Genomic DNA, 21,196 nt, shown 5'->3' with positions numbered 1-21,196 from the left:
CTTGTTAAAATGTTCAACTTTACAGCAGATATAAACATGTTTAAATGGGTTTTGGTCGCTACAGATAATTCCCCCTGTTTACATATTATTCACCATTAAAGGTATGGAGGCCTGGGGGGCAGAGGCTCTTTGACTGACAGGTGGCACCGCTAACAACTGCAGCAGTTAGCTAGTTAGTTGGCAGTTGGCAGTGAACGTACAGTGTGGTGTTTGGAGCTTCAGGCTGTTTGTCAGTAAATAAACTCAACGACTCCTCAGCTGATTGACAGTTGCAGTCCTGGCTTCAGTCCAGACTGAGAGGTGGGAAACTCTAGAGTCCTACTGAGACAGAGAAGATGGAGAACATGGACACAATGGAGAACACAGAGGAACTGAGGAGACCGCAGAGGGTTAGAGAACCTGTCCCAGATCTGAAAATATTCCCACATGTACTGTGTGTGAGTACAGTGAGTACACAGAGCACTGCATGTGAGCACAGCGGTAGTAGTGAAGTACATGGTGTGAGACACAGACCTGTGTTTCATTCAGACTCATTCATTACTGATTACTGTCTCTGGACTGAGGTCTCACTGTCCATGCGTTTCACCTCAGACACCCAGAAGGCATGGCAGCTTAGGTGACATGGGAGGGTTGGACCCAACCACTCTGAGACCCCCGCTAGGAGGTGGCAGTCTGTTTGTTGCGGAAGGTTTCGAAGAACGCCAACATCCCCTTCCTCACGCTGCTGCTGCTGTTGCCCTTTATCATCCTTGGCGTCATAATGGCAGAGCTGCTTCCACCATGGTAAGATGACATCAGAGGAGGGAAGGCAGCACTATCCATGGAGTTGGCCCGTTTGACCTTTGATGAGTTCGCACGCCACAACTTGGACCTTGGAGGAGGAGGAGTCTGAGCCACCAAACACTTCTGATACTGAACCTGATGGACAGGAAAGGATGTCATGAAACCAGCAACTGTCTAAGCCAGCATCAGGAGGTAGACAGACAGGTGGACTGGGAGACAGATAGACAGGTAGATAGATGGAAAGGTAGACAGGTAGAGGTACAGGTAGTCAGACAGACAAGTGTTCAGATGGGTGGACAAGCAGCCTGGGAGAGAGACAGGTGGACAGACTAGTGGACAGGTTGACAGACTGGTTAACAGGTGTCTCACCATGCATGCAGCCTGTACGGCCTCTGAGATGATTCCTGCATCCGGTTCACACCAGAACACATGACACTCGAATCTCTGTGTGCCCCCGTCCACGATCACGGCGAAGGTATGACAGTCGTGGCCGACGCCCAGAAAGGTGAGGAATCTCACCGGGCACTCCCAAAGCGGCTCCGCCCCCTCCTGTTGGGACCAGGTGACACAGATTAGACTGGGCCATGTCGATCTTGGACCTGCTGCTGACAGTGTGTTCAACTCGTACCTCTCCCTTCCACAGCGACAGGACGTTGTCGGTGATGTGGATCACCGTGGGCTCCCAGTCGTCTCTGTCCGTGGAATTCATGATGCTCTCGATGGCTCGGTTCAGCACCTCCATACCTGCAACACAGAGAGCACAGGTGCAGCAGCAGCCCTCTGCCATCACACTACAGTCCTCTGGTGACATCTGGTGGTCAGTGGAGGGAACAGCAGGGTCACTCAACTCAACTCAAATTTTATTTATATAGCACATTTAAAAACACCCTCAGTTGCCCAAAGTGCTGCACACACAACATAAATACAGTCCAGTGCCAGCAATATAGATAAAAAGAAACAGCATAAATTACCAACAAAGTTGCAGGACTAGTAGCGAACTGAAAATAGTCCGGAAGATGAAGAAGAAGAATAAACCCCCCCCCCCCCCCCACTCTTCAATTTGGTTCTGGGGCAAAGCAGCAGTAGTTGGTTGCTTGACCTCAGTTGACCTTGATGAGGTCAGATAAATAAGGTGGGGCTAGTCCATTCAGGCTTTTAAACTATCATCATCGAGGCTAGCATCTTAAAGGTACAGACATAAAAAAGGAATGACGTCATCATGAGTCACAGAGCATCACATAACTAGGATGTGTCCTACATAACTACACCTCCCCCTACACTCTGGCAGTTACACAAAATATTATCATACTGGACATCCATCGCAGACAGTGTTGGGCATGTTACTTTTAATAAGTAATTAGTTAGTTACTTTCCCCCAAGAGTAACTAAGTTAGTAACTGAATTATGACATTATTAAAGTAACTAATTACCAGGAAAAGTAACTATTGTGTTACTTTTTTATCAAATGCTCAAATTACTTGGACTCACCCCCCTAACCCCTGAACATAACCCTTTTTTCTGACTTGATGGACTGAAAAAAAGTTATAACTTACACTTTAACAGGTGTATTATCTGGTGACAGGACTTCTTGAGTCAAGTAAGGGTGAGTAACGGCTCATTTTGTCAGTAACGGTAACAGTGTTAGAACTGGGGGAAGAGTAACTTTTTTGATACTAGTTACTGAAAAAAAGTAGCACCGTTAGTAACACTGTTATTTTATAATGCCGTTATTCCCATCATTGATCACAGATGACTCAGAAACTACAGAAAATAACGTGATGAAAATGTTTTAGCCATCAGGTGTAACACTTGAGATCATGCAGAACAGATGTGTTCAGGTGTCCTACCCATGGCTCTGGACACTGGCAGGTTGCCAATGTACTGGACCTCAAACTTCTGGACCTGGTGTCGCATTGCTTCCAGAAACTCCACTGAAACAACAACAGTTGATCAGTAAAGAACCAATCAGAGAGTAGCAGGTGATCTCATAGAGGTGAACAGGTGAGTCACCTTGTCTGGGCAGGTCTTCAGGTGAGATGCTCTCCATGGTCAGAGAGCGAGACGGCCTTATCAGCGACTTCTCCGACATCATCTACAAACACAGCAGCCACTGCCAGTTACAAGCTAAGAAACTGCATCAACAGAAGGTCATCTTTTGTTTATGATGTGCATCTTTTAAGACAAGTTCAAAACATGGCTTGCCGACAATTACACCTTCACACACTAACACATGGCTGTGTTATTTGCGTCATGATCATGGATGCTGCCTGTCTACGTGATGTCTGTCTGCATTCCTGAATGTGATTGTATGCGCTGATGTGTGATTATATTGTATGCACTGCTTTTGTAGGTTTTGATTATATGTGCTGTCTCTGCAGGATTGTACTGATGTTTCACTGTTTTCTCTTATCTTTATTGATTTATCTTGTCTCCTAGCTGTCCTAACGCTCTCTTTTCAATCGATGTGCTGTAATATATTGTTTGTTTGTTTGTTTTTTTAGGGTGCCTATTGTCATCTGGCCAGAGACTACAGCAGGTTATTAGCCATGTTGGCTAAAGCTGCCCTTTTTACTGTTATTGATACCGTTAATTAATTGGGATTGTCCTCGACATAATAAACTAAACTTAACTAGAGATGCTACCTATGCTAACCATACTAAAAGATGCTAACCATTCCAAAAGACTCTCTCAATCAGGAAGTCAGATGAACTTCTCTCACCTTGGAGCACATCTCATGCAGAGCGGTGGCGATGGCCTTAGACGGGGCGTCGCAGCGAAACACGTGACACTTCAGCACGCAGCTGTCCTTATCTCCCGCCACGAAGGCAAAGTCCCTGAACATACACACACACAGGTGATGGGGGTTATATTAAACAGCTAGTGGACGGCTGATCGTGTGATGGGTAGGTTAAATTAATGAATGACCCTGACGTATAGTGGGGAGAGGGAAGGGCTGAGTGTAGCTGAGTGTTCATGGCTCTGGGTGTGAGGAGGTAGAGTGGTTTACCTGTCCCTGCCCAGGTGTGAGGGGGGGGGGGCGTGTTAAAGAAACAGAGAGAGTGACAGTGTTAGTGTGAGCACAGGAAGGTGAGTTGGATTTTAAAACCTCAGCGTGCAGGAACATGTCAGTAAACTTCCTGCTGTTTGAATAATGACCTATTATAATAATCAATATGAAACATCTGTAGCAGATGTTATTCATCACTATTTATCCTTATAACAACAAAAAATGATCATAATAATGTGAAAACCATGTTGTCATGGAAGAGGCGGCGCCAAGATTGAGATGGTGGGGGGGCTTTGAGATCAGCTGCTGGGCAAAACGAAAATGAGTTGGTTACTTTAACTTGCCTTTGCATTGCTGCTGTATGATTATGTAGACAGCAGTTTCCACATTGTCATCATCTGCTTCTGCACCTTCACACAGTACTTCTTTAAAATTGAAATTAAATAGGCTGCTTTGTTTGACTGACAGCAGTATAGCATAAACTGTCACTAGCTCGCCTCAGATTGTGCTCCTGGCTGAAGGCTATACTCCTACTCGCGTGCAACTAACTCATTCACTTCATTGGATAACAGACGGTAGTAATGCAGCCAATAGCAGTCAACCCCCGTGGGGCAGAAGACTGCAGAAAACTTGAAGCTCAGGTTGCGGCAACAGGACAGATATTTTTTTTACTCAGGTTGGACATACAGCTTGATAACTGGATCAAAAAAAGTCTTCTGATGGCTGGGGCTCTTATAAGTGGGTGGGCCTAGGCCCAGCCAGGCCCAGCCGTGGCGCCACCTCTGTGTCATGGTAACAGCAGTGCAGATGGGGCATGAACAGACTGACTGACTCACCTGCCGTTATTGCAGCCCACCCCCCAGACACGGATGTTGATGATTGGCTGACGGTGGAGGAGGGTCTGGTCCAACGGGTCCAACAAGGTTAGAGTGTCTTTCTTTAGAACCAGCATCATCTCCCGACCCTGCACACACACACAAAGGTGGGTAGGATGCGTTCAGGCAGAAACCAGTCTGGCTCTGGCTCTGGTTCCGTTCTGGAGTCTCAGAACCTTGGTGCTTTGTGGTGAACCAGCCAGCGTTCACACCCCGGTCTCTGTAATCAGTCTTCAGTGTTTTAACTTTATGATTTATTTGGTCTGGCGTTCCACTGAACCCGGCCTTGGCCATCTCTTCTCCAAGTTAAAAAAATACTTTACTCTATCAAGAACCAAAGAGAAATTCATGCAACTTGTCATTTCTTTTACTGCGTTCTAGCTTTTCTTGAAATTCTGTAGACGCCCAAATCGGCACCAACTATTTGTTTCTTTAGCAGACCACTGCAAATTTTTCTCCAGGCTGTCAGTCCCTGCCTTCTTCTTCTTCCTCCTGCTCGTCTTCACAGGCTAGACTGAGACACGCCTATTGAGGATGTTATGGTTCACAGGGAAGAACCAACTATTTTTTGGTTCGCCTAAGAACTGACTTTTCAGGTTATTTTTTCGGTCTGAACGCACTGGCCGGTTCAAAATTAGGTTTGGGAATGGGAACCAGCACGGAGCCCTGCCTGTGTGAACCCCTATAAGACCACATAAACCAACAGAAACCAGGTCCTCAGGTATGAACGGGTGTGAACAGGTGTGAACCAGGTAGGGTGATGATGTCATCACTGTAACTCCTTTCAAACAACCAATCAGATGAGATAGGGAATGTTGCCTGTGTAATGTGTCAGTCACAACTGAGACAGAGGAGTCACAGCACTGAGCTTTCATCAGTGCACACACTCAGATCGCTGCTAGTTGTTTTCTTGTTAGCTTGATGTTAGTTTGTTTACTTTTTGTTAGCTTGCTGTGCGTTTACAGTACTTGTTAGCTTGTTGTTAGCTTGTTGTTAGCTGTGAACAGTAATAAAAGGCAAAGTGGCCGTGCTCATTAAATGTTATCATCGTTTTGTTGCCATGACTCTGTGATCATCCAGACTGACTGTTCAGGCTCAGTAGGTGTGCAGGTGTCTCACCTCCCCTGCAGCTCCCAGCCTGTCTCTCTGCTCGGGGCTGCTGCACTGAGACAGCTGCTGGATGACATTACTGACGGCAAGACTGCTGCGACCAGGAGACAAGTCCTCCTCCTCCACCTGCAGCCAGCCCAGTGAACGCACCGCAAAACACTGACCCACAGATGAGGAGATTAAGTGGTCAGTGAGTTGTTGGGTGACAAACATGCAAACCAGGGCAGAGAGGGAGAGAGGAAGAGAGAGAGAGAGAGAGAGATTACATCAGATTAATGTTAGATTAATTTCAAACTGGTAGAGAGAGGTAGACACAGACCAGGGAAGAGAGAGATTAGACCACAGTGGAGTAAAGCAGCAGCTCTGGATCACTTCATCAGTTTGGTCATATCATGCAGCTCATCATGATGTTGTTGGTTCAGATTAAAAATAAACAATCAACTCTACTCTTGATTTGAATAAGAATCATCATCATCGTTATTAGTGTTACCATGGAGCCAGTTGTACCTTGGAATCAGGGTCAGCGTTGGTGAGATACTCTTCATGCCACAAAGACCTTAGAGAAAAGACACATTTCACATATTACTCTCTGTGTGTGTGTGTGTGTGTGTGTGTGTGTGTGTGTGTGTGTGTGTGTGTGTGTGTGTGTGTGTGTGTGTGTGTGTGTGTGTGTGTGTGTGTGTGTGTGTGTGTGTGTGTGTGTGTTGTGTCGGTGGGTGCCCCCCTAAGTGTAAAACAAAAGACTGTGTGTTACTTGTCCCCAGGTGTGTGTTACCTGTCCTCAGTCTGTTACCTGTCCTCAGGTAGTCCATCTGTTGTTCTGTCGGACTCGGAGCTCTGCGGTTCAGCTTCCACCTCCTGGGAACAGACACCATGAAGAAGACAAACTCCAGATGTCTGCTACCACATCACACACATGTAACCCTCTGAGCTAACACAGCTAATCCTAGTGAGCCAACACTTAGCGAACCCGAGTTAACCATGTTCCAACCTTTGTGTCCACAGGCTGGGCTGGCCCGGTTAGACGGGGGTGCTGCCACTGTGTGGCACCAGTGGGAACATGCCAGTAGTAGGTTCCTGTAGAGTCCTTGATGGTTCTCCAGCCAGAGGGGAGGTCCGGGTCCAGCAGCAGGTTCTGGTCCGTCCAGATGTTGTCTGCAGAGACACCAACAAATATGGTCACATAATGTTGTGTTGTTAAGTGTCATTAGTATTACACAGATATTCAGATGAAATAATAATTGGTATCATTCACGATCGTGGGGAAATAGAGAAGGGGGGGGGGGGGGGGGGGGGGGGGTAGGAGTTAATATGTTTTTACTTCTTCCTACTCCTTTTCAAACATGTTTAACTTTATTTTATTTAGTATTATTGGTTAATTAGTAGTAAAATCAATTGTTTCTTGTTTGTTTGTTTTATATATATTCTTTTTTTTCTCTTATGATGGATATTTATTTGTTTGGTTTTGTTTTGTTTTCATTTTTCACTTTTCACACATGTTCGAAATAAAGATTTCATTCATTCATTCATGATCGCTGGCGACCTGCTGCACCTGCACAGGTAACATCCTCCCTGGAGGTCTAACAATGGGGTATGTGCTATCAGTGTCCAATCAGCTTACAGTCTGAAGTAGAGGGAGGAGCCCTGATTGGCCAGGACTCCTCAGGTAGAACCCCCCCCCCCCCCCCCCCCTCTTCACCCCACCAACACCTCCTCCCATCCCCCTCTTCACCTGCTGTATTGTTGTCTGATGGTTCTGTTGTTATGTGGAGCAACAGAGGTTCTCAGAGGTCAAACTGACCAGATGAAGGAGGAGCTGAATAATTAATAAACCCTGAGACACGAAACGCTGAATCAGCCGATTGGGAGACACTGATATGACCGGGGGGGAGGGGGTTCAATATTCAATACACAATGACCAGCAGAAAACGCCACAGTCAGCAGCCTCCTTCTTATGTGTGTGTGTGTGCATGTTCCTGTATTTCTATCTATAGGAGGTCACGACCTTTCTGTTCTAAATGAGGTAGATGACGTCCCATGATAGAAAGAAAGAAAGATGCCTCAAACCCCCACAATGCACTTCTCTACAGCTTCAAGTTTCAAAACTGACTGCATACTCTAACACCACAATTAAATCATGTTCACTCTTTCATTTTTTCTTATATAATTGAGCTAAATATGGAATTAATTCATTTATTATTGATATCATTGAAATGTATTTATTACTGTATGTGTGTGTATGTTAGGGTCAGTGAACAATTGATAATAAAATATAAATTTCCCCTCAGGAAAATTCATATTAAAGTTAGTTTATTCAGATAAAGTTTGTTGTGCCATCTCCATCGTCATTACTATCATTGTTGTTATTGTTGTTGTGAGTGTGTGATGAACAAGTTAACCAGGAAATGATGACACCTTTTGTCCTCCTTCATAATAAGAGCAGAGACTGTGAGGATGAGGAGGAGCACTGAGGTGAAGTGCTGCATTAGTTCCACTGGACCATGCTGACTCCTCCTCCTCCCCATGTTGCACTTGTTTTTGTCTCCGGGGGCCTCAGCGTGCTGGCCCCGGGGCCCCGGCAGCTTTTCAGGTCACCAACAACAAACTAGAGGGAGCTTGTGGCATTACAGAGACCTGTGTGTGCGTGTGGTTGTGTGTGTGTCTTACCGTCATAGTTGACAATGATGATGGCCAACATATAATCCTTGCCCATCATGGCTCCGCCCTCCAACGTGTGTGTTCCAATCAGCTGATCGCTCACTCACACACACACACACACACACACACACACACACACACACACACACAGGCCCAGATGACAGATGTTAAAGCCTCCTCCTGCTGGTCTCTCTCTCTCTGCCTGCCTGTCTGTCTGTCTCGGGGTCTCTCGTCCCTCTCTCTGTCGACACCATCAGTCTTCTTCTTCTTCTACTTTATTTTCTCTCTGTCCCCTCTCTCTCTTTCTCTCTCTCTCTCTCTCCGCTTATTTGTCCCTCCTCTTGCGCTCGTCCTCTCGTTCTCCTCTCTGCCTGATGAAGGATGCTGTTTTTCTCCCTCCTCCCTCTCTCCTCTCTCTCTCCTCCTCCTGCTGATGTCATCTCTCCCCTCCCTCTCTGGCTTCCTGCCTCACTTGCCCTTCACTGTAAAACATGGCACATTTTTGCAACAGCACACACATTACCTTTATTGTAAGAAAAGCCACATGCAGCCAATATCAATCATTTATTGTAATATAATAAATTGATCAGTATGATACTGACAGTCCATTATCTGTTACTGACTGTGACAGTCACCCATAGGTCCAGATTGGCCCAGTTTAATTTCAGAATTGGTTGATAGATGTTGGTATGAATAGCATTAAAATGTTTATTGATAATCAGATTGTTTCCTTTAGGGGGAAAATGAATATTGGCCCGTTAGACCTGTTAAAATTTTAACATGATAATTCATTCACTAAATTCCCTCAACTATATATATATATATATATATATATTCAAATGTAGTGAGACCCTTGAAGGATTCTGGACATTTTTTGTCACTGTTTTTGGTTCATGCCTAGGGTTAGGGCTTAGGAAAAGGTTTTAAGGTTTGTTTAGAACAGGTAAAAATATGATTCATTTTTATACATAACTGTTATGCGCTGTTTCTACACTGTATTTTCCTTCTTCGTCGTCAAATAAACAGTGGCAGTGATTTTTATTATTGTATAGTGAGCTACATCAAACTCACTCCCTGTTAGGTAGGCTGCAAGCATTTATCTTTCTTTTCTTAAATAGCTACATGATTCTCATGATTCTCAAACCTGCTGTGTGTTGTCTTATTTTAAACAATGATGATTTATATTTTTATTATTTTATTTATGGTATGATTTGTGAACCTTGTCACCAACATGACGCTCGCAGAGGTCACTCCACGTCTCGTGACGTCAGAGGAGATGTGACACAGTAGCCACGTGTCACGGAAATGAGGGTGCGCGTGAAGTTCGACACCATTACAGGAAGTCAGACCAGCTCTCCTACAAGGTAAAAGCCTATAAAGATACAGCTTTAAATATTGATTTTACTAACAATTCCAAATCATCGACCCAGAACTGCATTGACCACAGCAAAATAAATAAATGACACTTAAAGATAAACACATAACCTAATTTATATTGTCAACGTCATATTTCACACGAAATAAAGATGCGCTAAACGAGAAACAGTCAAAATACTTTTTAACCTCCATTTATCTTATTTTGAAAACTGAGCGGAACTTATTCAATGTGGAGTCAGTTTGTTGATACGACTGAACTAAATTTAAAGTAAACAGAACAGCGTAATGTTAACGACAGGACTTTTCATGACTGTTTGATTAAATAGTATTAAAAACCTTGTTGTTGTAACTTACGCCAGTAAGCCATTAGCTTAGCCTCCTCTCCACGAAGACGAAGCTCTAAGTTAGCTGTTTGACACGGTGCAGTCCAACATGGAGGACATGTACATTAAACCAGGTGAGTCAGCTTCACTGAGCAGCCCCTGACAGTACCGAGTTAAGTTAGTAGCTGAGAAATGTTAACAATGTAAATTAAGTTTTGAGCGGGTTTCTGTCAGGTGTGCTAACGACTAGCATAAAGCTCGCCTGGTTAGATCCTGGTCTAGAGCCGGGTATGTTGCCCTGACAACAGGAAGAGACCAACTGTCAAGTGACTATTCTGTTACAGCTGTTATGTGGGAGAAGATGAAAGCTTTGGTGAATGTAACTGATGATGTAAAGGAATTGGCCGTGAGTTTCCTTTTGTTCGGCGGCGGAGGAGACATTCTCCATAACCTCCTGAGACCCGGCCCATGCATGTATGTCCTCTGTGGTGGACCTTTTGTTCACCTGTATCTTCCTTAAGTATTTGGAGTTACCCTATCAAGCCCTATAGTATTCTGTAGAGGACATCCTGGGCTTTCCAATGATGTGTCATGTGATGGGTTTGCATGGTGGGAACTTTACTTTTTTTCTCTATCAAGATGGCCGCCATACCAAAACACACATTTCATGGAGAGAGGAGGGGTAACACAAATATTTGTTATCTATTGCTATTTTCACCATGATAATTATATATATTCTTGTTTATTAACATGTCAATCACAATATTATTACATCTGAAAACAGTTTCATAATTTCTGTTTTGAAATAACAGTCCTTTTATGAATGTCAACTGTAGTGGACACCAGGACCATTTTAATGTATTTAATGACTGCACATCGTTGTAGGAGAAAGAAGTGAAGCAGAGGGGATTCTAGTAGATAATAGAGAGAGATTCAGATTTGGAGCTGTCAGATGAGGAAAGGGATGGGGATGAGAATCAGCCTATGATAAGGGAAAGATGGTGATGAAGAAGGAGAGGAAGAAGATGTAGGAGAATCTGATGAGACAGACTCAGAGCCAGAAAGGGAGCAGGGAAGTCGTCATGCACTGTTGGCCAGACCAACTTGTAGGCTATGTTTTGTTTTGTTTTTGTTTCAGGTTGATGTATTTAAATCTGTTAGATTATTGCTGTACTATGTGTCACTATTGTTATTTGCAAATTGCCAAACAAAATATGCTTATGAGGTTGGTCAGTAGGGAGTCAGATCACATCCATGACACTGGAATTAAATTACGGCATCAAAGGGATATTCCGGCACAAGTTTAACCCATGGTCTAATGCACCATCAGACCCAGTAGAACTCCCCCTCCAGAGATCAAGTTTTCAGACTGCAAACTTCTCTAGTTGTAGTGACTTCAGCACAGATAGAAAAACACTGCTGTCTATGGAGCCACGAGCCAACGCCATTGAAAAAGCCACTGATAGCCACAAATAATGCTCAGAACAGCACCAAACTACATCAACAGTACAAACAGGGTCCCATCCCATAACACAAGGCATCAAACACCTGCTAGGTTTGACTGATTTCTATTGAAAAGAAACAAAAACACAACTCACCCACTCTCCTCCAGCTTCTTCCTACTGATGCAGAATCCCTTGGTCGATTACCAAATGCATCAATGTTATTATCTGTCTTCCCTATCTGTTTCTAACAATAACTAGATGTTGTTGTGTTTAAGTAAGTAGTTTAAGTGTTTAAGTTAGATATGCTTCTCAGTTAGTACAGTATTTGGGTTAGTTAATTAGTTAGTTCACTTGGTTATAGTATGGACCCTGTTGTTTTTACTTTGACTTTTGGCGAGGCTGCCATAGCAGGCCTACCAGGTTGTGGTGAGCTCAAGAAAAAACTATACATGGCCACATTAGCCTAACACTAAACCAGTGTGTCCTCTGTTTTCTCAACATAACACTAGCAGGTATTGACAGGGAAATGAACAGGTTGAGTTGCTAATACTGTCACAGTCAGCAAAGTGTGCGTGCATTTTTGGAACTAATTGTGACTCCTCACTTTTCAACTGCATTCGGTAATCGACTTGTTAGGGCTTCTGCATTAGCAAGAAGCAGCTGGAGGTGTGTGGGTTAGTATTTTTTTATCTAATTAAATGTATTCTTGGGTTAATATCACTATTACACTACTATAATTATATTATTATAGTTATCTAAATTTAGTTGTATTTTCACACGGAAATCGTCCTGTTGTCCTCTACAGTGGACATGCTGTAAAATTAAAATTAAAAATATATTTAAAAAAAATAAAATTGTAAGGTGTTTTTTTAGGGCCAAACAGATAGGAAATCAAAAAAAAAAAAAAATTGTAAGACACTTTTTTTCTCTGGTTCTCAGGAGGATATATGTGTTATTGAGATAAAGGAGGAGGGCTTACTACAGGCTGTACTGTAACGTTGTATGTGTTTGGTAATGCAAATCAGCAGTAACTGACGGAACTGTAATGTTTGTTTGAAATTGACTGAGTCTGTCCCGATCGACGTCTCTGATCTGGAATGTGGCAAATGTCAAGACTGACGAAACATCTGGACGGACGTCATTCAGAAATAACACCCCGGAAAGACAGCGCTGTGCTGCTGAGTGTCGGTATACGAGGGCGGTAACCAGCCCAACTTACTTTTTGTGCTAGTGGATAACTTCAACAAAAACTTATTTACCAATCCAATTACATCAGTGAGTTTCGACTGAGACAAAATGAAATGTACAGAAATGACACAGTTGTTGCAGGGAGAACATATTTTTCTCCTCAGTTCCCTTTCTAATTTAAAAATGTGTTTGTATATATGTTATGCAGCAGTTTTTGATTTACCTGTTCATTGGATCTACAATATTAGCTCATCTAAAATATAACAAATAACTTTTTAATTCTAGTTTATTTTGAGCGAAGAGACACCTGAATTTCCCTGAGGGAAAACGGTTGTATTAGCTATATCTATCTAAATGATATACACTTCTAAACAATAAGAATCCAGTTTGCACTTGTGCTTTGTGTGTATGTGTTCTGTTAATTCATCGTTTCCTGCTGATTTCTGGCTCAGCAGGGGTAGAGAGGCAAGGCAAGGCAAGGCAATTTTATTTGTATAGCCCGTTTTTACAAACAGTTTGTCTCAAAGGGCGTAACAACATCCTCTGTCCTAAGACCCTCACATCCACTGAGGAAAAACTCCAGGAGATAGAAAGAGAGATACAAAAACTTTACTGCACCAACAGGTAGTTCTAATGTAGGTGGGGAAATTCTGAGATTTGCGATGAAGGACAAAACAAATCATATTTGACTTGACATTTTGCTTTCTGACAGGTGACCACATCTATCGTAGTTAGCAGCTTCATTTCTGGAGCTCTTTACCTTCGGTCAGCAGTTGTATGGCTCATAAAACACTGTCACTTTCCAGCAGTCGTAGCCCCCCCTGCTCTCTTCTACTTCCTGTCCCCCTCTAAACCTTCAGCGTAGTGTCAACATCACAACAACTTGTAACCTGCTACTGGGCTGAATGGACCGGCCCACTTCACTCATTTTGGAGGGAGGATTTCCCTCAGGTGGAAGCATCCATTTGATTTAATTCTGTCTCGCAACATGGCGAGCCGTCCCCTTAATCGGACACCTATCTCTGTGTTGCCAAGGTAACCAGGAGCGGGGCTGGAATGACCCCCCTCAGTTCTCATATGGCCTGCAGCAGGCCCGAGGACAGAGGGCCGTCCTCAACAAGAGAGCAGCTCCCCCTGCTTCAGGTAAGAAAACACACTGTCCACACTACACCTGTCCACACCGTCCACACTACATCTGTCCACACTACACCTGTCCACACTACACCTGTCCACACACTGTCCACACTACACCTGTCCACACTACATCTGTCCACACTACACCTGTCCACACTACACCTGTCCACACTACACCTGTCCACACTGTCCACACTACACCTGTCCACACTGTCCACACTACACCTGTCCACACTACACCTGTCCACACACTGTCCACACTACACTACACCTGTCCACACCGTCCACACTACAACTGTCCACACACTGTCCACACTACACTACACCTGTCCACACTGTCCACACTACAACTGTCCACACTACACCTGTCCACACTGTCCATACCTGTCCATGTCCACACTACACTACACCTGTTTACAGCTGCCAACACCTGCATACCAAACATCTTGCCTCTGATTGGCCCCAAGGTGCAGGAGCCCTGTCCCCTCCCCCTCCCCCTTCCTCCTCCCCCCCATCGGACCCCCCCCCATGTGGTGTAGCAGCACCTCCTCTCCACCCAGGTAAGAAACAGACTTTCATTCAATACTGTGAGAAAACAGAGGAGGAAGGTGTCATCTCACTTCTTGTCTCTGAACTCATCACAGTTGGTCCTCCACCTGGCTCCATGGCAACGTCCCATCCTCCCCCAGGGCCAATGAGAGGTCAGAGAGAGGGCATCAGCAAGCAAGCGGAGGAGACGGGAAGTGAGCCAGATGTGGAGGAGGTGGTGCAGGTGTTTGAGCGAGCGCTGGCTTCCTGTAGACAGGGCAGCGTCACGGTGAGAACAAGGCCTCCACTCCACCAGCTGTCTCACATCTGTATGTCTTCAGTCTGTCCACTCACGCTGACCTCTCACCTGTCCACAGGATCAGGTGTGTAATGACGTGGCAAAGAGGCTCCGCCTCCTGGAGGACAGCTGGAGGTCAGGTCGATTGAGTCTACCCGTGAGGAGACGCATGAACGCCCTGACTCAAGGTGAGCTGTCTCATCACACACCTGCCAGAGATGTTTCCATCCACGTGTTTCTAAACGCATGTCATTTCAAATTCAAAATGCCTCATGGAAACTAGGGATGGGACTTTTTGTCGACAAAACGACCAACATTCGACACATGCTCCCCTCGACAAAAAAAAATAGAGTGTCGACATGTCGAGGGGGCGGGGCTTGTGGGATTTCCATGTGTGAATTGCATTTTGTCTTTCAATATTTCCTATTCAAATAAACAGCAGAAAGTGCCACTTTTCCCCTAATGAAAGCAGCGTTAATAAACCACAACAAAAGCACGTGTAGCCCCCCCCCCGCATATCTGCTGCTGCTGTTAAAAAAAAAAGGGCCGACAAGTCGACACATGGGCCATGTCATGAATATCGACAGAAAGATATACACACTACCAGTTAAAGTTTTAGAACACGCTGATTTTTTCAGTGTTTTATTGAAAACTATGCAGTTCAATTTCTCATTGTACTCTGAATGAAATGAAAGCAGAGAACAAACAAACAATTTAAGATTAAAGAAATCATGAAATCAATTTATAAACCAAAATATATTCTAAAATTTTGACTCATCAAAGTACAGTAGTTATCTTTGGGAGATGTAACAGCTGAACACATTCTCTTTCTACAGAGGAAATTAAAAGCTCTTCCCAGCTCTGTTGCAGAAGTTCCCATAGACGTGTGGCACTTGTAGATTGCTTTGCTTTAACTCGGTCATAGAGCCGTCACTAGTCCCACCTCCTGTCTGCATGTGTGTGAATGAAGAGATTTCAAGCGCTGTGTGTGAATGCGACATACAGTGTAAAGTGCTTTGAGAGCTAAAAAAAAGCGCTATGTAAGTACAAATATATTTACCATTTACCAGTTCATCCCAGACCAGCTGGACGGAGACTGTGCTGGCCCCATGTTTTTAGGCTTCCAAGCTAAGGTAGTTCTGGCACAGTTTGGACTTTTGTTCTGAGTCATTATCTTGCTGTAGGAAGAAGCCCTGACCAACCAGGGGCCTCATTTATCAAAGAGGGTGTAAAACTGCTACTAAACTTTTGCGTACGGCGAAAAGACGAAAATGGCGTACACCCAAAATATTTACACCTTTTTCAGATCTATAAAACTGTGCATATGCACAACTCTCCGCAATTTCTCTTCACACCGGACCCAAGAATGGTGCACACGTGAACACACCTCATACTCCGCCTCCGGAACGCCTATATACAACCATATATGGTCAGCATGTGCATATTAATTAGCCATGTGCACTCTGTGGAGCGGCTACAAAGTGACAACGAAGACAACGGGCGGAGGGCTGGGGAAAGTAAGCGAGATACACGGCATCGGGCAATAAATCAGTCAGAAAAATGATCTTGCATTTTAATAAGCTACAATGAAAACAAAAACCTCCCAAATCTCAACAAAAGGGAGCAGAAAGAAGAAGAATCGTATGTAATCTGCCCGTTTATCCCAGAAAATCTTTCTTTCCACTACACAGTTACAGCTCTACTGGACTCGGTTTACGTCATTTTCCATTACAGCTGAGTCCTTCACAGTTCCTCCTCAGGGCCGCGTTGTCTCGCTCTTTATTCTCTCGTCAGCTCCAAACTCACGTGCACCTGGTTAACTCAGGTGACAGAATAATAACAGTCTAGGCTGCAGATCAGTGTGCGCTGCTGCCGATGTGTTTTTAAACTTGGCGGGTTTGATCTTTGTTGGACATTACACTAGAGTGTGTAAAAGCAAAAAAGCAAAATCCTCAATCCGCTCTGTTTATTAATTAACATATAGCCGAGTGTTATTATAGAGCGGGTTGGATTGCCAGTATCAACGGTCCACCACTACCACTAGCCTACTTACTTCAAAAAATCCTAGGAAAAACACTGTGCTCTTCTAAATGTACTCCGCTCCTCTCTCCCTCTCACACTGCAGTTCTCTGACTCAGCAACGGTGTCGCCAATTCCTCCTGTTCCTCAAAAAAGGTGTAAATCACGGTACGCCAGGGTCAAAATGGGTGTAAATGTCCGCACTTTTCCCCGTCAGGTTTTGGCTTGATATATTCCAAATTTGGCGGAGAAAAGTGCGTACGCACAAAACGGGGGAAAAAGGGTGTAAAAAAAGGTGTATCCACAATGATAAATGAGGCCCCAGGCCCATACCAGAGGATCCTGCATGGCGCTGCAGAATGCTGTGCTAGCCGTTTTGGGTCACCCACCTTGGATTTTAGGTGGAGTCTCGCGGCGGTTAGCCGGCTGAGAACCCGCCCACTGAACTCGAAGCAACCAATTAACGGCCGGTAAACTCTCTGTGAACCTGTCACTCAACGTAATTTATGCACGAATTTGAAGCCTAAACAATACTAAAACGGTTGTGGAACAAACCCCCCCCCCACAGTGTTCACGGAGGTGGAAACTATCGGTTGAGACCAAAAAAATAAAATGTACCAGGCTGTAAATATGTTTTTTTAAGCTGTAAAGTCGGCTATTTTAACATAGGACTCGATAGGAGTTGCTCCCTTCTGGTCCCAGCCCCCAGAGGCCGCCGGGGTACTGCAGCTTTTTGAACGCGGAAGTGGTCTTCACTAAGTGAAGTTCACTTGGAGAACCCACAACTCCCCCCTTGGTCGTAGTAAGCTGACGAAAGAAAGTGAAAGTAAAGTCCCCGACTTGGTCTGAAATTTCAAGATGATACACAGTCAGCTCCCTCGTTTCACCTCTGTCAACCCCCTCCCTCCCTCCCTCCCTCCCTCCCTCCACACACACAAGAAGAGTGTTTCATGGTGAGATTGTGGAGTCTCCAGTTGCTATGGATACGGTACGTCTTTTGTGGGTGTGTTTATGGCTACTTTGTGTGTGTGTGTGCCTGTGTGTGTCTGTGTGTTGGGGCGCTTGGCAGAGGTTCATAAAGAGACCTGATGGAGTATTGTCTTGAAATTTCCGACCAAGTCGCGGAGTTTACTTTCACTTTCGTCAACTTACCAACTGGAGCTTTAACCTTTGCACCATTTCAAGCTATGCATTGAACTCGAACTGCTTGAATTTCAATGTTTTAAATAATGGTGTAGTTCTAAAACTTCTGGTGTGGAGCGTAAGCTCTTAGATGGAAACACACTTTCACCGCCTTTATTTTTCGTGACCTGCGGGTAATTTGACCATGCATGGAAGTGGATGGAAACATAGTGACGTTTTTCTCTTACCTGTCTGTCCTTCAGAGCTGCAGTTGGGTCACTGGGACCAGGCTGATGACATCCATCGCTCTCTGATGGTTGATCATGTGACTGAGGTCAGCCAATGGATGGTCGGCGTCAAACGACTCATTGCTGAGACACGAAAGCTCAGTCCAGAACTCCTGGAACCACTTCAGAAACCTGCAGAACCAGTTCAGGATCCTACAGAACCACCAGTCCAGGACCCCACAGAACCAATCCAAGACCCAGTCTCCTCGACTCTCCTCTAACTGATGTAATGAAACCCAGGGCCTAATGGTGAAAATGTTCTATTCACACTTCAGCCCCAGGAGCCGGTAGGAGGCCTGCGATTGGCCTGAGGACACCTGAGGAGGTACAAACCTTCTGTTCTGGACTGTATCTGGACACATCTCTGAGTCCTGAACTTTATTCTGAAACACTGTGAGGATATTTGAGACATATGACAGGGAGACAGGTGATCCTGCCCCTACACCTTGTCTGGTCTCTGTGGTGGGATCACCAGTCAAGAGACCAGATCCCAACGTCCACATGACAGTACAGGTGCTTCGGGTCCAGATGTTTTTGGCCATTAGATTAGATTGATGAGATCAGCCGAAAGCTGACTTGATGTGAGTGATTGACAGGTAAAAGGTATTCAATCAGATACATCGAGGGCCTGTTCACACCTGCTATTAACCTGTGTCTTCAGTTCTGCAATCAGTAGTGGGCAGTCCTTCAGAGGAGGTCATGTGGTCCAGACCTCCTCTGAACGTTGTGATCATGTGAGACAGGTGTTAACAGCAGATGTGAACAGAGTCAAAATCTGTCTGTTGACTCTAGACTGCATTGGATCCTGGTCTCTGGTCTCTGGACCCTGGACACTTGTTTTCAGACCCCGGTCTCTGTGGTAACAATGAAGCTCAGACTGTTGATCAGAATAAATCTTCTTCTGTGTGTCCTGTGTCTTTGATGCTCCCAGTGTTTATTCTGGAAGAGGGATCCACAAGGACCTGTCCTTCTTTAGGACAGCCATCTGGAGCCACACCCTGATCTAGATCATGATCTTCATCTTGATCTATAATACGATCCAGATCCTGATCTTTATCTTGATTCCCATCTTGATCTCATTCCCAATCTTAATCTTAATCATGATGGAAAATGGAGGCGGGACTAGATAAGCTTTTGCTTCTCCCGCTTTCCCTTTGGGCCATGTGTATGTATTATTTGAACTAAGATGAAGTGTGATGATGATGATTTAAATTGACATGCCCGAAATAAACAAATTGATTGATTGATCTTGTGAGATGATGTTAAATCCTGATCCTGACCCTGATTCTGATCATTCTCCTGATCCTGATCCAAAGGTTGATCTTAAAACATGTTTAAGTTTCCTCTCCAAGGCAACAAGACAAACTCTGTAAATCAAGTTGCTTCACATTAAAGGCTTGTAACTGGTAAAACGAGTTGACTTTCATTGTGAGGTGTTCACAGGAAGTTAGAGCACACACTTAACCAGTTTAACCAGCTGAGCGTCTCTCAGGACCACAATCACCGCCACAGTCATCTCAGGTAACAACAAGAAACTGCAGATAACACCAAGAAATAGAACAGAACAGTCATTTATTAATACTTTGTGTGACAGTTGAGGTTCCTGTCACTATGCCCCCAATTGATCGTGCACCCTGGCTACTTGGCCAAGGGGATGTCCCTTTGGCCAAGTGGCAAGTGCGCATGACTCTTACCCGGGAGGTGTGGGTCAATCCCTGCCCGGGCCCTCTTCACCTTGCCACATTCGCAGGAAATTATTGTGTCACAGCAGCTACAATAAAATAGAATTTGAAAAAAATACAGATACGATAATTAGGAAAATAAAATAACTTAGCTAAAAATAGAAATAAAACATATTTACAGTAATTCAGTTAGTGTGCAAGTGTACAACTCTTTAATAATAATTTAGTATTAAAGTCAGTCTGTGACTGAAGATGCTCCACCAAAACACCTACAGCTTGTGCGGTGGATGTGAGTCATTGCTCAGGATGGAGTCCTCACCTTGGCCACCTGCTGGACTGAGTCTATCTCAGCACCGATAGTGGAGCTCACTGTCTTGATGAGTTTGTTCAGTTTATTAATGTCCATAGAGCGAGCTCCTTCTCCCCAGGACACCAGACCGAAGAACAGCGCACTAGCCAGGTAGTCTGGTAGAAGGAGCACAGAAGACGTCTGCAGGCAGATGTTGAAAGATTTGGACCTTCTCAGGAAATACAGTCTGCTTTGACCCTTCTTGTACGTGGCCTCCATGCGTCTGGACCAGTCTTGCTATCCAGATGCACTCCCAGATACCTGTAGCTGGGGACAACGGATGGTGACTGGGGCCAATATGGACCTCCTCCTCTATAAGTCAACCGCCATTTCTTTGGTTTTTGAGCCAAAATGCAGAAACATTTTGCTTGAAAAAGGTCTAGTACCGAAATGTTTCAAGACCCTGTACCAGGTGCAGCAAAGCAGCCCCAGAACAGAACCATGGCTGATCCATGTTTCCAAGTGGGTATAGTGTTCTTTTCTTTGCTTCATTTTTGCATCTGTGCGGATGGGACTCCAGTTTTGTCTCATCTGTCCACAAAGCTTCTGGGAGAACGCCCTTTGGCCCTTTACTTTTGTCAGTTTCAAGTTGTTTGACATTTGACAGTTTTTCTTTCTTTAACAGAAGGGTACCAACATTTTTCCATATGTAAACTACATACTGTTAATAGTAGGTATGTGCAGTATCACAACTACTTCCAGCAGCAGTAAAATATGCTGTGGTAGAACTGCAGTACATGCAGTATTGTAAGCAGTAGTACAGCAGTTTTAGTCCCTGAATACTCGAGGAGCTGGCAGTGTTTGCAGTCTTACTTTCCAGCACAGACTGAGAGGGAGCAGTCACCATGACAACCGTGTGTGTGTGTGTGTGTGTGTGTGTTTGTGTCCTGGCCTGTGATTGGCTGACGGAGGGGAGTGGGCGGGCAGGTTGAGCATCTGAAAGCGTCACTCAGTCTCAGATCAGGACAGAGAGACACTGCTCTCCTCACTGCTCTCTCCATCATCCCTCCA

At 44.6% G+C, this 21,196-nt stretch overlaps 2 protein-coding genes across 2 annotated transcripts; one reads left to right on the top strand and one right to left on the bottom strand.

Moving 5' to 3' along the window:
* Window positions 1–657: 657 nt before the first annotated feature.
* On the bottom strand, window positions 658–8,491 carry apbb3 (amyloid beta (A4) precursor protein-binding, family B, member 3; the record flags this gene model as incomplete). The annotated part of the gene is made up of 12 exons (XM_083986035.1): window positions 658–918; window positions 1,153–1,332; window positions 1,412–1,527; window positions 2,631–2,714; window positions 2,794–2,875; window positions 3,503–3,617; window positions 4,627–4,754; window positions 5,785–5,934; window positions 6,283–6,331; window positions 6,569–6,633; window positions 6,767–6,930; window positions 8,443–8,491. The coding sequence occupies 12 exons, from the start codon at window positions 8,489–8,491 to the stop codon at window positions 658–660; spliced, it is 1,443 nt and encodes a 480-aa protein (XP_083842161.1).
* A 1,561-nt stretch (window positions 8,492–10,052) lies between these two features.
* Window positions 10,053–19,558, top strand: sra1 (steroid receptor RNA activator 1). The gene is made up of 6 exons (XM_083986571.1): window positions 10,053–10,267; window positions 13,802–13,909; window positions 14,368–14,460; window positions 14,545–14,717; window positions 14,806–14,914; window positions 18,131–19,558. The coding sequence occupies exons 1-6, from the start codon at window positions 10,243–10,245 to the stop codon at window positions 18,373–18,375; spliced, it is 753 nt and encodes a 250-aa protein (XP_083842697.1). The 5' UTR covers window positions 10,053–10,242; the 3' UTR covers window positions 18,376–19,558.
* The last annotated feature ends 1,638 nt before the right edge of the window (window positions 19,559–21,196 follow it).

Source organism: Trachurus trachurus, assembly GCF_905171665.1.
Source record: "Trachurus trachurus genome assembly, chromosome: 14".
Lineage (NCBI taxonomy): Eukaryota > Metazoa > Chordata > Actinopteri > Carangiformes > Carangidae > Trachurus > Trachurus trachurus.
This window is presented reverse-complemented; position numbering and strand designations above follow the sequence as displayed.

Bases quoted from the DNA above. Each gene is read 5' to 3' on its own strand.
- sra1 (XM_083986571.1), top strand. From the start codon at position 10,243: ATGGAGGACATGTACATTAAACCAG. The intron at 10,268-13,801 runs GTGAGTCAGCTT...TGTGTTGCCAAG, and splicing joins GGACATGTACATTAAACCAG to GTAACCAGGAGCGGGGCTGG. The intron at 14,461-14,544 runs GTAAGAAACAGA...AACTCATCACAG, and splicing joins AGCACCTCCTCTCCACCCAG to TTGGTCCTCCACCTGGCTCC.